General features: G+C 48.3%; 1 protein-coding gene across 1 annotated transcript in view; it reads left to right on the forward strand.

Moving 5' to 3' along the window:
* The window catches only part of LOC128694286 (short stature homeobox protein 2-like), a 175,350-nt gene that overhangs the window by 152,643 nt on the left and 5,778 nt on the right, over positions 1-16,929 (forward strand). The window contains exon 5 of the mRNA XM_070105356.1: positions 7,897-8,046. Within this exon, the coding sequence (XP_069961457.1) occupies positions 7,897-8,046 (150 nt within the window). The remainder of the gene's footprint in view (positions 1-7,896; positions 8,047-16,929) is intronic.

A 16,929-nucleotide genomic window follows, 5' to 3' on the forward strand; every position in this document is an offset into this window, starting at 1 on the left:
GGCCAGCAGTAACAGCCTAGTTGATCAGGCCCTGATCCATCGGGAGGCCTGGTCATGGACCGGGCCGCGGGGGCGTTGATCCCCGGAATAACCTCCAGGTAACAAATTAAATCAGAAGCCTCCACTGTGAAAAACTCTTCTCAAAGCAAAGTACTCGCCCCAATTCTCTTTCTTCTTCTCAAGTCTTATGTAAACAAAGATAGAGAATTTTGCTTGGTAAGATACTCATCACATTATACTATAGTTTATGTAACATACATCCATAAACGACACACCAAACCTTTAAAGAGATTCAAGCCAGGTCTTCCAGTGTGCCTCTCATAACAAAATGATGTTCAGACAGGACAGATTTCAACTACTATGCGAAATTAAAAAAAAAAGAAAAAACGAACTAAATAGAAGGCGCAATCAAACCATTGTTTGAGCGAAAACTATTGAAATGATCTTACATTCAACAAGCACAACAACGTTACTTTAATAACGCAAGGTAAATGCTAGTATGAGTGAAAACATTCACAAGAGTTGCAAAGCTTGTGGTACTAAAATATTGATGGATATTAGCAACCCCCTTTCAAGGCAGGAGATACTGCACATTTTTGCAATATACATTAAGCTTTCACTGCTTGTAAAAGTTCGATCCTAAGTTGTTGAAAACGCCAAAATTCTCAAAATTTTTGTATTCTGAAATATAGTAAGATAGAGGCCTCTTAATTTTCACATGGAAAATATCAGAGGAAACCTGTCCAAACCAGCAGTGAGTGGGAAGTATGGGAGACAGTGGGAGGCTTAGGAGACGGTGGGAGGTATGGCACACAGTGGGAGCCATGGCAGGCAGTGGGAGGCACTATCTGTCATGCCTCCTACTATCTGCCATGCCTCCCACTATCTGCCGTGCCTCCCACTATCTGTCATGCCTCCCACTATCTGCCATACCTTCCACTATCTGCCATGCCTCCAACTGTCTGTCATGCCTCTCACTGTCTGCCATGCCTCCCACTGTCTACCATGCCTCCCACTATCTGCCATGCCTCCCACTATCTGCCATGCCTCCCACTATCTGCCATGCCTCCCACTGTCTACCATGCCTCCCACTATCTGCCATGTCTCCCACTGTATCCCATGCCTCCCATTATCTGCCATGCCTCCCACTGTCTCCCATGCCTCCCACTGTCTACCATGCCTCCCACTATCTGCCATGCCTCCCACTATCTGCCATGCCTCCCACTATCTGCCATGCCTCCCACTGTCTACCATGCCTCCCACTATCTGCCATGTCTCCCACTGTATCCCATGCCTCCCATTATCTGCCATGCCTCCCACTGTCTCCCATGCCTCCCACTGTCTCCCATGCCTCCCACTGTCTCCCATGGCTTCCACTGTCTCCCATGCCTCCCACTATCTGCCATTCCTCCCACTGTCTCCCATGCCTCCCACTGTCTGCCATGCCTCGCACTGTCTGCCATGCCTCCCACTATCTCCCATGCCTCCCACTGTTTGCCATGCCTCCCACTGTCTGCCATACCTCCCACTGTCTCCCATGCCTCCCACTGTCTCCCATGCCTCCCACTGTCCCCCATGCCTCCCACTATCTCCCATGCCTCCCACTGTCTGCCATGCCTCCCACTGTCTGCCATGCCTCCCACTGTCTGCCATGCCTCCCACTATCTCCCATGCCTCCCACTGTCTGCCATGCCTCCCACTGTCTGCCATGCCTCCCACTGTCTGCCATGCCTCCCACTGTCTGCCATGCCTCCCACTGTCTGCCATGCCTCCCACTGTCTGCCATGCCTCCCACTGTCTGCCATGCCTCCCACTGTCTGCCATGCCTCCCACTGTCTGCCATGCCTCCCACTGTCTCCCATGCCTCCCACTATCTGTCATGCCTCCCACTGTCTCCCATGCCTCCCACTGTCTCCCATGCCTCCCACTGTCTGCCATGCCTCCCACTGTCTGCCATGCCTCCCACTGTCTGCCATGCCTCCCACTGTCTGCCATGCCTCCCACTGTCTCCAATGCCTCCCACTGTCTCCCATGCCTCCCATGCCTCCCACTCTCTGCCATGCCTCCCACTCTCTCCCATGCCTCCAACTGTCTGCCATGCCTCCAACTGTCTCCCATGCCTCCCACTGTCTCCCATGCCTCCTACAGTCTCCCATGCCTCCCACTGTCTCCCATGCCTCCCACTGTCCCCCATGCCTCCCACTGTCTCCCATGCCTCCCACTGTCTCCCATGCCTCCCACTGTCTCCCATGCCTCCCACTGTCTCCCATGCCTCCCACTGTCTCCCATGCCTCCCACTGTCTCCCATGCCTCCCACTGTCTCCCATGCCTCCCACTGTCTCCCATGCCTCCCACTGTCTCCCATGCCTCCCACTGTCTCCCATGCCTCCCACTGTCTCCCATGCCTCCCACTGTCTGCCATGCCTCCCACTATCTCCCATGCCTCCCACTGTCTGCCATGCCTCCCACTGTCTCCCATGCCTCCCACTGTCTGCCATGCCTCCCACTGTCTGCCATGCCTCCCACTGTCTGCCATGCCTCCCACTGTCTGCCATGCCTCCCACTGTCTGCCATGCCTCCCACTGTCTGCCATGCCTCCCACTGTCTGCCATGCCTCCCACTGTCTCCCATGCCTCCCACTATCTGTCATGCCTCCCACTGTCTCCCATGCCTCCCACTGTCTCCCATGCCTCCCACTGTCTGCCATGCCTCCCACTGTCTGCCATGCCTCCCACTGTCTGCCATGCCTCCCACTGTCTGCCATGCCTCCCACTGTCTCCAATGCCTCCCACTGTCTCCCATGCCTCCCATGCCTCCCACTCTCTGCCATGCCTCCCACTCTCTCCCATGCCTCCAACTGTCTGCCATGCCTCCAACTGTCTGCCATGCCTCCCACTGTCTCCCATGCCTCCTACAGTCTCCCATGCCTCCCACTGTCTCCCATGCCTCCCACTGTCCCCCATGCCTCCCACTGTCTCCCATGCCTCCCACTGTCTCCCATGCCTCCCACTGTCTCCCATGCCTCCCACTGTCCCCCATGCCTCCCACTGTCTCCCATGCCTCCCACTGTCTCCCATGCCTCCCACTGTCTCCCATGCCTCCCACTGTCTCCCATGCCTCCCACTGTCTCCCATGCCTCCCACTGTCTCCCATGCCTCCCACTGTCCCCCATGCCTCCCACTGTCTCCCATGCCTCCCATTCACTGCTGTTTTGGAAAGTTTTTCTGTGTTATTTTACATGTGAAAATTGTGAGGCATCTTTCTCGCTCCTTTTCAGAATTTATAATTTACGAGAATTTAGGTGTTTTTAATAACTTATGACTGAATTGTTACGAGCAGTGAAAATTTACTCCGTCACACAATCATTGTTCCTCTACCACTCCGTCACACACTCATTGTTCCTCTTCCACTCCGTCACACACTCATTGTTCCTCTTCCACTCCGTCACACACTCATTGTTCCTCTTCCACTCCGTCACACATTCATTGTTCCTCTTCCACTCCGTCACACACTCATTGTTCCTCTTCCACTCCGTCACACACTCATTGTTCCTCTTCCACTCCGTCACACACTCATTGTTCCTCTTCCACTCCATCACACACTCATTGTTCCTCTTCCACTCCGTCACACATTCATTGTTCCTCTTCCACTCCGTCACACACTCATTGTTCCTCTTCCACTCCGTCACACACTCATTGTTCCTCTTCCACTCCGTCACACACTCATTGTTCCTCTTCCACTCCGTCACACACTCATTGTTCCTCTTCCACTCCGTCACACACTCATTGTTCCTCTTCCACTCCGTCACACACTCATTGTTCCTCTTCCACTCCGTCAGACACTCATTGTTCCTCTTCCACTCCGTCACACAATCATTGTTCCTCTTCCACTCCGTCACACACTCATTGTTCCTCTTCCACTCCGTCACACAATCACTGTTCCTCTTCCACTCCGTCACACAATCATTGTTCCTCTTCCACTCCGTCACACACTCATTGTTCCTCTTCCACTCCGTCACACAATCATTGTTCCTCTTCCACTCCGTCACACACTCATTGTTCCTCTTCCACTCCGTCACACACTCATTGTTCCTCTTCCACTCCGTCACACAATCATTGTTCCTCTTCCACTCCGTCACACACTCATTGTTGAACTTAAACAACGTAATATACTCACTACTCCTCTTGCCCATTGTCACATGAACATCGTTCCTCTTAGCGACACATACATTGTTCTTTCACACCGTAACGTACACATTGTTCATCTTGCCAACCATCACAAAAAAGACCGGAGATGGAGTACAGGCTGCAAACCTCACTCAAGGGAAAGGACCTCGTGATATGTATTGTTCCGAGGATGTCGTCTGAGGCGCACATCAGCCAAATAACTGCTGCAGCAATGTATGTCTGGCATGTCTAAAATCAGCCTACAAGGAATCAACCTGGAGGGTGGGTGTCCCAGGGGGTCAACAGCCCCTCGACTCAATCCACGACCAAGCCTCGTAGTGGATCAAGGCTTTATCAGCTAGGCTGTTTCTGCCGGCTGCACGCAATTCAGGAATGAACCACAGCCCGGCTGGGCTGATACTGACTGTAGGTATCTGTCCAATTCCCTCCTGAAGAGAGCCAGAGATCTGTTGGTAATTTCCCTTATGTAAACTGGGAGGCAATTGAAAAGTCTTGGACCCCTGACACTTGTTGTGTTATCTCTTAGTATACTCACGACATCTCTGCTTTTCACTGGGAGGATGTGCACCGCCTGCCGTGTCTTGATTTCGTAGGGACAAGTCCTTCTAGGATTTTCCAGATGTAAATTATGATGCATCTTTCTTACCTGCATTCCAGGGAGTACAGATCAAGACTCCCTGGAATGCAGGCAAGAAAGGTGCATCATAATTTACATCTGGAAAATCCTAGAAGGACTAGTCCCTACGAAATCAAGACACGGCAGGCGGTGCACATCCTCCCAGTGAAAAGCTGAGATGTCGTGAGTATACTAAGAGATAACACAATAAGTGTCAGGGAACCAAGACACTTAAAACGGTCCGTGTAACTGAAGTGCTGTCTGTACTTAGACGTGCAGTGAAGGTTCTCTGTATATTCTCCAGATCTGCAATTTCGCCTGTAGTATTCCAGCCTAGACAGAACAAGTGACTAACAGAGGATCATCATTAGCTTGGCATCTCTTGTTTTGAAGGTTCATATTATCCATCCATTATTTTTTCTAGCAGATGTGATAGTGACACTGCTGTGATCTTTGAAAGTGTGATCCTCTAACATTATCACCCCCAGGTTCTTCATATTAGTTTTCTTTTATATTGTGTGGTTAGAATTTGTTTTATACTCCTGTCTAGCTTTTATTTCCTCAAGCTTTCCTTAGCAAAGTAACTCAAGTTTGTCGTCATTGAACTTCAAATTGTTTTATGTGGCCCATCGGAAATCTTGGTTCATATCTGCTTGGAGATTTGCAGTGTCCTCAGTGGATGACACTCTCAAGCAAATTCTAGCGTATCAAAAAAGGAAGACAGCTTGCAGGAACCTCAGCAAGGAGTTATTAGCGACACTATATACTGTATATGTCAGACACATAATGGAGTACCACAATGGAACTCATACCTGATCAAACATGTCATGAGGCTGGAGAAAGTACAGAGGTTTGCAACGAGACTAGTCCCAGAGCTAAGGGGTATATAAGCTTTGAGAAGATGTTAAGGGAACTAAACCTGATGACCTTAGAGGAAAGAAGGACTAGCGGCGATAGGATAACGTTCAAAATATTGAGACGACTTGAGAGAGTGGACAGGTTGAGTGTGTTCAAGAGATGGGACACAGGAAGACGAGGGTATAGCTGGAAGTTGAATGTACAGGTGAATCACAGGGATGTTAGGAAGTATTTCTTTGGCACACACAAACACTGCACCTCTCACTCACCGTCACACATTGTACCTCTCACTCACCGTCACACACTGTACCTCTCACTCACCGTCACACACTGTACCTCTCACTCACCGTCACACATTGTACCTCTCACTCACCGTCACACACTGTACCTCTCACTCACCGTCACACACTGTACCTCCCACTCACCGTCACACACTGTACTTCTCACTCACCGTCACACACTGTACCTCCCACTCACCGTCACACACTGTGCCTCTCACTCACCGTCACACACTGTACCTCTCACTCACCGTCACACACTGTGCCTCTCACTCACCGTCACACACTGTACCTCTCACTCACCGTCACACATTGTACCTCCCGCTCACCGTCACACACTGTACCTCCCACTCACCGTCACACACTGTACCTCTCACTCACCGTCACACACTGTACCTCTCACTCACCGTCACACACTGTACCTCCCACTCACCGTCATACACTGTACCTCTCACTCACCGTCACACACTGTACCTCTCACTCACCGTCACACACTGTACCTCCCACTCACCGTCACACACTGTACCTCTCTCCTTCACACACTGTACCTCTCTCCTTCACACACTGTACCTCTCTCCTTCACACACTGTACATCTCTCCTTCACACACTGTACCTCTCTCCTTCACACACTGTACCTCTCTCCTTCACACACTGTACCTCTCACTCACCGTCACACACTGTACCTCTCACTCACCGTCACACACGGTACCTCCCACTCACCGTCACACTGTACCTTTCACTCACCGTCACACACTGTACCTCCCACTCACCGTCACACACTGTACCTCCCACTCACCGTCACACTGTACCTCTCACTCACCGTCACACACTGTACCTCTCACTCACCGTCACATACTGTACCTCTCACTCACCGTCACACACTGTACCTCTCACCGTCACACACTGTACCTCTCACCGTCACACACTGTACCTCTCACTCACCGTCACACACACTGTACCTCCCACTCACCGTCACACACTGTACCTCTCACTCACCGTCACACACTGTACCTCTCACTCACCGTCACACACTGTACCTCCCACTCACCGTCACACACTATACCTCTCACTCACCGTCACACACTGTACCTCCCACTCACCGTCACACACTGTACCTCCCACTCACCGTCACACACTGTACCTCCCACTCACCGTCACACACTGTACCTCTCACTCACCGTCACACACTGTACCTCTCACTCACCGTCACACACTGTACCTCTCACTCACCGTCACACAAACTGTCTTTCATTCATTTTCCCGCCAACAGTCAAGGATTCAAAATTATGTAAATCCGGGAATCTGAAAATCTGGTAATCTGATAAAGTAGAAATGCAATTAGCAGAGGCCCCCCGCCGAGACAATGGCATTACCTGAGTGTACACAGCAGAGCAAGTCTGCAAAATCCTGGCTAATCATATTCAGGCAACTGAGCTAATTACCAAACTTTCCGCCAGAGTTTATGGCGCCGGGAAGCGCAAAATTATCAAAATTATCAAAATTATTCGCGTTAAGGCCCGCGCGGATGAGGCTGTCAGGCCTGGCGGACGCGAAAATTAATACCTCCTCTAGGATATTTTTTTTTCATTCCCCCTTCGTAATGCTTGTGATCGTCCAGGGGTGAGAATGACTCGGCCGGGGGGAGGGGGAGAATGACTCGTCCAGGAGGTAGAATGACTTGTCCAGGAGGTAGAATGACTCGTCCAGGAGGTAGACTGACTCGCTCAGGAGGTAGAATGACTCGTCCAGGAGGTAGAATAACTCGTTCAGGAGGTAGAATGACTCGTCAATCAGGTATAATGACTCGTCCAGGAGGTAGAATGACTCGTTCAGATAGAATGACTTGTCCAGAAAGTAGAATTACTCGTACGGGAGGCAGAATGACTACTCTGGGCGGAAGAATGACTCGTCCAGCAGGTGGAATTACTCATTCAGGAGGTAGAATGCCACTTCCAGGAAGCAGAATGACTCGTCTAGCAGGAAGAATGACTAGGCTAGGAGGGAGAATGTATCGTCCAGTAGGTAGAGTGATTCGTCCAGGAGGCAGAATGACTCCTCTGGGAGGTGGAATGACTCGTCCAGGAGGTAAAATGGCTCCTCTGGGAGGTAGAATGACTCATCTAGGAGGTCGAATGGCTCTTCCAGAAGGTAGAAAGATTCATCCAGGAGGCAGAATGGCTCGTTCAGGAAGCAGTATGACTCGTCTAAGAAGCAGAATGATTCATCCATGAGGCAGAATGACTAGTCAAGCAGGTATGATGACTCGTCCAGGACATAAAATGACTCATCCAGGAAGTAGAATGGCTCATCTAGAAGTAAGAATGACTCGTCCAGGAAGCACAATGACTCATCCAGGAGGCAGAATAACTCGTCCAGTAGGTATAATGACTCGTCCAGGAGGTAGAATGATTCGTCCAGGTGGTAGAATGACTCGTTCAGATAGAATGACTTGTCCAGGAAATAGAATTACTCATCCGAGAGGCAGAATGACTCGTCCAGCAGGCATAATGACTCGTCCAGCAGGCAGAATGACTTGTCCAGCAGGCAGAATGACTCGTTCAGGAGGTAAAATGACTAGTCTAGCAGGCAGAATGATTCGTCCGGGGGGGAAGAGGGAAAGGGAGAATGACTCGCACAGGGAGGAAGAATGACTCGCCCGAGGATTCGCCTTTTTGGAAAGTTTTCGCCGGAATTAAGCGATTAAGTCTGATAGCGGGAAGAGCAGAGGCGCTGATGAGGAGGTAGTTTGCGCCAGCCAGGTCCACCAGCACTATAACAAGGTCGTGTAGCCTCACGTCAGCAAACTGAAAGAAAAGTATTCATCCCTCCCACCCGCCTCTCCCGACCAGGACACACACACACACACATGGAAGATATGCCCCCCCCCCTACCTTTTTTTTTTTTAACCCCACCAAGTGTCTACACCAAAGTCACCAGCCCAGTTCAACGATCCACACAGAGGTGTCGTCTCACTCCAGGACCCACAGTGCTCCAAACAAGGATCTACTTCTACACGAAAGTCTCCCATCCAGTGTTATGGGGGAAAATGCCTGCTGAATATTTTTAAAACCTGGAGGTTGTGAGGCCTACTGAGGTTCCAATGGAACCTCCATTGGCTTCACAAACATTGGAGGATCCTCCATGGAATTTTGATGTGCACGTAGACCCTCTGTTTGAGTTGGTATTCAACACGGCGGTCACATACAAGGAGGTTGTAATGTTATGGCTGGAAAAGAGGATGAGAGAGAGAAGTCAGTGGTGTTCTTGCTGGCTACGTCAACAAATCAGCTGGGAGCTCTGGACTGAGTCTGATCCAGGCTGCAAATAACATCTATAAAAGCTGTGTCAATGAGGACTTGGGCAATCCTGAATGTGTCCTGCATTCGTCCCTCGGTTCTGCTCACTTCCAGTATATGTTCACCTTTTCTGGTATATTGTTGACAGAAGTGTAAAAGACTGCCGATATTTAATAACCTTTGTATGGAGACTTTGCATCACCGAGTCCATGCAGATATTGCAAAGAGTCTTGTCAGTTCCTACTTAATCTGGCCTTGTGAAGGGTAATGAAACGCCTCAAAGTCTCGAACCCAGTTTATTCCATTTTTATGGAAAGAGAAATGAAAAATCTAAAGCACAGATATATAACCAAGAGGGAAAATTACAGTAGATACATTAAGTTTATAAAGTTTACTCATATATAAAATACATGAAATGTTACCTGATTGAATCGAAGACACAAGTGGTGGTGGTGCTAGTTGTGGTGATTGTGGTAGTGCAAGTGGTGGTGGTGATGGTGATTGTGATACAAGTGGTGGTGGTGGTGGTAGTGGTGGTCGTGGTGATGGTAGTGGTGGTAGTGGTAGTTGTGGTAGAAGTAGTGGTGGTAGTAGTGGGTGGTGGTGGTGGTAGTAGTGGTGGTGGTGATGGTAGTGGTGGTAGTGGTAGTGGTGGTAGAAGTAGTGGTGGTAGTAGTGGGTGGTGGTGGTGATAGTAGTGGTGGTGGTGATGGTAGTGGTGGTGGTAGTGGTAGTGGTTGTGATGGTAGTGGTGGTGGAGGTGGTAGTGGCAGTGGTTGTAGTGGTAGTGGTGGTAGTAGTGGTGGTGGTAATGGTAGTGGTGATGGTAGTAGTGGTGATAGTGGTAGTAATGGTGGTAGTGATAGTAGTGGTGGTAGTGGTAGTAGTGGTGGTAGTGGTAGTGGTTATGGTAGTGGTAGTGGTGGTGGTGGTAGTGGTGGTGGTAGTGGTAGTAGTGGTGGTAGTGGTAGTGGTGATGGTAGTGGTAGTGGTGGTAGTGACAGTGGTGGTGGTGGTGGTAGTGGTGGTGGTAGGGGTGGTGGTAGTAGTGGTAGTGGTAGTAGTGGTGGTAGTGGTAGTAGTGGTAGTGGTGGTGGTAGGGGTGGTGGTAGTAGTGGTGATAGTGGTAGTAGTGGTGGTAGTGGTAGTAGTGGTGGTAGTGGTAGTGGTGATGGTAGTGGCAGTGGTGGTAGTGACAGTGGTGGTGGTAGTGGTGGTGGTAGTAGTGGTAGTGGTTGTAGTGGTAGTAGTGGTGGTGGTAATGGTAGTGGTGATGGTAGTGGTGATGGTAGTAGTGGTGATAGTGGTAGTAGTGGTGGTAGTGGTAGTAGTGGTGGTGGTAATGGTAGTGGTAGTGGTGATGGTAGTGGTAGTGGTAGTGGTAGTAGTGGTGGTGGTGGTGGTAATGGTAGTGGTGATGGTAGTGGTGATGGTAGTAGTGGTGGTAGTGGTAGTAGTGGTGGTAGTGGTAGTGGTGATGGTAGTGGTAGTGGTGGTGATGGTAGTGGTGGTGGTAGTGGCAGTGGTGGTAGTGGTAGTAGTGGTGGTAGTGGTAGTAGTGGTGGTAGTGGTAGTAGTGGTGGTAGTGGTAGTGGTGGTGGTGGTGGTAGTGGTGGTAGTGGTAGTAGTCGTGGTAGTGGTAGTAGTGGTGGTAGTGGTAGTAGTGGTGGCAGTGGTAGTGGTGATGGTAGTGGTAGTGGTGGTGGTGGTGGTGGTGGTAATGGTGGTGGTGGTAGTAGTGGTAGTGGTAGTAGTGGTGGTAGTGGTAGTAGTGGTGGTGGTAATGGTAGTGGTGATGGTAGTGGTGATGGTAGTAGTGGTGATAGTGGTAGTAGTGGTGGTAGTGGTAGTAGTGGTGGTAGTGGTAGTAGTGGTGGTAGTGGTAGTGGTGATGGTAGTGATAGTGGTGGTGATGGTTGTGGTGGTGGTAGTGGTAGTAGTGGTGGTAGTGGTAGTAGTGGTGGTAGTGGTAGTGGGGGTGGTGATAGTGGTGGTAGTGGTAGTAGTCGTGGTAGTGGTAGTAGTGGTGCCAGTGTTAGTGGTGATGGTAGTGGTAGTGGTGATGGTAGTGATAGTGGTGGTGGTAGTGGTAGTGGTGGTAGTGGTAGTAGTGGTGGTAGTGGTAGTAGTGGCGGTAGTGGTAGTGGTGATGGTAGTGGTAGTGGTGATGGTGGTGGTGGTAATGGTGGTGGTGGTAGTAGTGGTAGTGGTAGTAGTGGTGGTAGTGGTAGTAGTGGTGGTAGTGGTAGTAGTGGTGGTGGTAATGGTAGTGGTGATGGTAGTGGTGATGGTAGTAGTGGTGATAGTGGTAGTAGTGGTGGTAGTGGTAGTAGTGGTGGTAGTGGTAGTAGTGGTGGTAGTAGTGATTGTAGTGGTAGTGGTGGTGGTGGTAGTGGTGGTGGTAGTGGTAGTGGTGGTAGTGGTATTGGTAGTGGTGGTAGTAGTAGTGGTGATGGTAGTGGTAGTGGTGGTAGTGGTAGTGGTGGTAGTGACAGTGGTGGTGGTAGTGGTGGGTGTGGTGGTAGTGGTAGTGGTTATGGTAGTGGTAGTGGTGGTGGTTGTGGTAGTGGTAGTGGTAGTGGTGATGGTAGTGGTAGTGGTGGTAGTGACAGTGGTGGTTGTAGTGGTGGTGTTGGTGGTTATTACAACCTAGGATTTCAAATGGCCTGTTATCCCAGGTGTAATGGGAGCAAATAAACACAGTAGAAAAAGTTTAGACTTATATTATCCTTCACCAATTATAACAGCAATATGTACACTATGTACAGTGATAAATATAGTGCACTCCACGGTAAGCAAGGCAGAAATAGAAGCCACAAGATAGCAGACCGTGCTTCAACCAGCTCTAGAGTGGGAATGACAAGGGCAGACAGGAGAGCGGTATCCACATAACCTCTGCGATTGTCAATCCCACCTTCTTATTGGCTAGAACCTGGTCACTAGTTGAACGATGGGGCCCCATCATCAACTCTTAGCAACCTGGTTCGCTGGTTGGGGGAGATAGCCTGTAAATGAGGGTGTGTCCATGCGCCGAATAAAGGTTACGTACTCTTTGCATGCCACACCCCCACCCCCGAGAAGGCTCAGGATTAGGCTGCCACCTCCCAGTGGTAACCGTGCCGCCATGGCACAAAATAATGGGACCGCCTATCCTCTCCACCATCCAACTCTTAGATAGAGCTCAGCTTTCCTAGTGCCTGAAAGCCAAACCCTAAACTCAGAGTGAGACAGCAGTCAGATAAGCCAACATAGGTCCAAGATACAAGCGGACGGTAGCCCGTATCCCCTCACTAAAAAAAACCCCCACATCAGGGGATAAAAAAAAGAGCTTGAAAGGGGGGTTACCACAAATACATCCTAACCTAAATAAAATATTAAACTAGACTCTTGACAAAGAGTCTGCCAACACATTTTCTTTGCCGGCAATGTAACGAATTTTGAAGTTATAGGGCTGCAGCCTGAGCGTCCAACGCATAAGCCTTGTGTTGTGATTCTTCATGGCTTGGAGATAGACTAACGGGTTGTGATCACTGTAGACTGTGACCACCTGCGATGTCTGGCCCACATAAACATCGAAATGCTCCAAAGCCATTACCAGCGCGAGGGCTTCTTTTTCAATGGTAGAGTAAGCTCTCTGATGTGGCTGGAACTTAGCTGAAAAGTATGCTACAGGCTGCAACTCCTTGTTCCCGATTTGTAATAGTACCGCCCCAACCCCAGACTCACAAGCATCAACCTGTAATGAAAAAGGTTTGGAGAAGTCTGGAGACAGGAGAATGGGTGCAGAGCACAATAATCTTTTTGCTTTATTAAAAGCAGTGTTACAATCTGACGTCCAATTAAAGGGAACTTTATGACTGGTAAGAGAGGTAAGAGGGGCTACAATATCTGAGAAATTCTTACAGAATCTTCTGTAAAATCCTATCATGCCTAGGAAACGTTGAAGAGATTTCCTATCATGAGGAACTGGATAATCTTTAATCGAAAGAACTTTAGCAAGTTTAGGTGCAACATTACCACTACCTACTTCATGGCCTAGAAAAGTGATAGTGGCCTGGCCAAAGGAAGATTTAGATAAATTAACTGTTAATTGGGAATTCTTAAAGGTCTCAAACAGAGCTTTAAGTCTAAGTAGGTGTTGATCCCAAGTATCAGACACCACAACAATATCATCTAGGTATGCTGCCGTGCCTTCAAGTCCTTTAATAGCCTGATGGATGAGTTTCTGGAATGAAGAGGGGGAATTTTTCATTCCGAAGGGGGTAACTGTATACTGATAATGACCTCCTGGAATTACGAAGGCAGAGATTTCCTTCGCCTTATCTGTCAAAGGTACCTGATAGTAACCTTTAAGGAGATCTAATTTGGACACAAAAGTAGCCTTACCCACAAAGTCAATTACGTCATCCAGACGAGGAAGAGGGTAAGCATCTGTAATTGTGACCTCGTTCACTTTACGGTAGTCTGTGCACATACGAAACCCTCCATCAGCCTTCTTTACTAGGATGCACGGTGAAGCCCATGGACTAGATGACTCCTCCACTAAACCATGTTCTAACAAGAAGTCTACTTCCTGCTGAAGTAGCCTTTGCTTTTCAGGATTAGCTCTGTAGGGGGAGAGTTTAATTGGTTTAGATTTTCCCACATCTACATCATGGTAACCTAACGTACATTTTTTCGGCACATCCGAAAAAATATTAGGATATGACTGTAGAAGCTCAGTTAAATTGGTTGCTTGTATTTCAGATAATCCATCCATTAACGGGCTAGGATCCTTGAGGAGGACAGAATTTGAAAGTTTAGTATTAATTTCAGAGATAGAGTGCAAAGAGTCAGAGTCGTCCTCAGAGGTAGAGGACAGAGTCATTACTGGGACTTTATCTGGTGTATGAAAGGCCTTGATTTGATTTATGTGGTAAGTTTTTGTTTTTGAGGTCTTATCAATGGGAGCTACCACATAATTTAAATCAGATAATCTACTTACTATCTGCATAGGTCCCGTAAATCTAGCTTTCAAGGTGTGGCCAGGTATAGGTTCCTGCACCAACACCTTGTCTCCTGGATGGAAGGAGCGGAATTGTGCACTTTTGTCATACCTCTGTTTCATCTTACTTTGAGCTATCTTTAGGTTAGCCGTGGCTAACTCACGTGCCACCTGCAACCTTGAAGACGGGTTGTAGAGTGCTGAGCTTACGTCTTCTCCCATCCATCCTTCTTTGAGCACCCGAAGAGGACCTCGTACATTGTGCCCAAAGATCAGCTCAAACGGACTATACCCTGTAGACTCTTGCACCGTCTCTCGTACTGAGAATAGCAACAACGGTAGAGATTCATCCCAATCTGTCGGAAAGTGCATGCAAAAACTTCTCATCATTGTTTTTAATGTTTGGTGGAATCTTTCCAAGGCGCCTTGGGACTGAGGGTGATAGGCAGTGGATAAGTTGTGAATTATCCCTAACCTAGTTAATACTTCCCTAAATGCTTTGGCAGTGAAGTTAGTACCTTGATCACTTTGTATAGTTTTAGGAATGCCAAAACAAGAAATGAATTTTGTTAAAGCTTTGAGAATAGCTTTAGTATTGATACTACGCATTGGGATCGCTTCAGGATATCTGGTTACTTTATCCATAATTGTAAATAAATACTGATTTCCAGACTTTGACTTAGGTAGTGGACCTACACAATCTATAATTAAATCTGCAAAAGGTTCTCCATCAGCAGGTATGGGTTGGAGAGGTGCAGGTTTAATAGAATGTCCAGGTTTTCCAACTTGCTGACATTCTCGGCAACACCTAATATGATTCTTCACATCTTTCTTTAATGTTGGCCAATAAAATTCTTTTGTGATTCTATACAAGGTTTTTGTAATTCCTAAGTGACCTCCTGATGACGTATTATGAGCTATATTTAATATCTGAGGTCTATACTTGGTTGGAACCACTAACCTGTCGTATAATTGCCGGCCCTCTATCTCCTTACCAGTCTCAGTGCATACCAAATAATCATTTTTAACTTCATACTTGACTGGATGACCCAAAGAGGATTTACCCATGGCTGCCTCAAAAGTGAATTTTAACGAAGGGTCCTTACGTTGTTCCTCCCGGAAGGACAGTCCCTCGGGCATGGAAACAGAGACATCTGGCAATCCTGCAACCTGGGAATAGGAAGGCTTGATCGGGGTCTGTTCACTTGATTTACGAGACTCCGGCCGGTGTGTCTCATAAAACAACGTGGCTATTCCGAGATCGGAGTCGTCCAAGGATAGGTCAACATTCTCCCCAGACAACCCTTGGGATGTTGCCCGAGTTATGGCCAACACTGGAGAAGCATTAATCATTATAGGTTCAGGACACGAAGTAACAGTAGTAATGTTATTACCCAGTAATAACATGGCATTTTTCATGGGAAATCCTTTTGAGATACCTACAGTCAAGTACCCAGTGTAATATTTGCACTGTACATAAATTTTATGCAAAGGAACTGAATATATAGCTCCTCCGTAAGCTTCCAATAAAACTGAGGAATTCAAGGAAGTATTCTCTGAAAGGGGTAATATTCCTTCTCTGACAAGTGAGCAATATGCTCCAGTATCTCTAAAGGTATTTACTTTAGTTGGTTCTGAGTTTTCCTGAAGGGAAATAAGACTTTCGCAATAATAAGGGGCCATACCTTTTTCTACTTCTCTAGGGGACATGTTACTAGGGATATTAGAGATTTTCCCGATGGGTTGAGGTTTTTGGGGGCAGTTGGAACTGATATGACCTACTTTATTACACCTGAAGCAGACGACAGGCTTGCCCTTTACTCCCTGATGACGTTGCAAGTGGTGTCGTTCTGGCTGGTGCCTCTCTGGATATTGTTGTCGAGATGCTCCATAAGTAGTTTGCCTCTCCGCAGGGGGACCATATGTTGAGAAGCGTGGCTCACCAGGTGACTTGGTTGGATGTCGTAGACGCTCTCCCTCCGGCTGGCACTTCATTCTCCAATGTTGTCGATCTCTGCTCACGCCAGACTGTTGAAAAGAGAGACGGGACCGCTCGGACAAGGAGCGGTTCGTTTCGAAGGTATCAGCCAACCTGGCCGCCTCCAATGCAGTGGTTAAGTCACGATCCTGCAGAAAGACACGAACCTCTGGTCCCACAGACTCCAGCAGGTTATCAATCAGAATAAGCTGCACCAGCTCCTCAAAGTTAGAGACACCACTCGCTTTATACCAGCTGGTAAAAGCTTTGGTTTGCTGTCTCACAAAGTCCACCAGGGATTGACCAAGCTGCCGCCTGTTCAATTTGAAGGTCTTACGATATTTAGCTGGGATACATGTATATGCTCCCAACACTGTGGTCTTCACTACTTGATAATCAGAGAATTCAGCGTCAGTTAATACCGACGTAAATTCCTGTGCCTTACCCAATAATGCTGTATGAACCAACGCTGCCCAGTGCTGTTCCGGCCACCTCAAGGCTCGAGCCTGATTTTCGAAGCTTTCGAAAAATTGCTCTGGTTCGGCCTCATTGAAGCGGGGAACAAGCTGTACTGCTTTTTGTAAACTGAAATCGTTTACAGAATGCGAAAACTGCCTCCTTTCTCTTTCCCTATCAAATTCTTCCCTTGCGAATGCTCTCTGTTCCCTAGTTTGCTCAAGATTGATTTTTGCCAGCTGAAGTGCCAACGACGCTGATTCACCCTGAGACAA

Source organism: Cherax quadricarinatus, chromosome 6, assembly GCF_038502225.1.
Source record: "Cherax quadricarinatus isolate ZL_2023a chromosome 6, ASM3850222v1, whole genome shotgun sequence".
NCBI classification, from domain to species: domain Eukaryota; kingdom Metazoa; phylum Arthropoda; class Malacostraca; order Decapoda; family Parastacidae; genus Cherax; species Cherax quadricarinatus.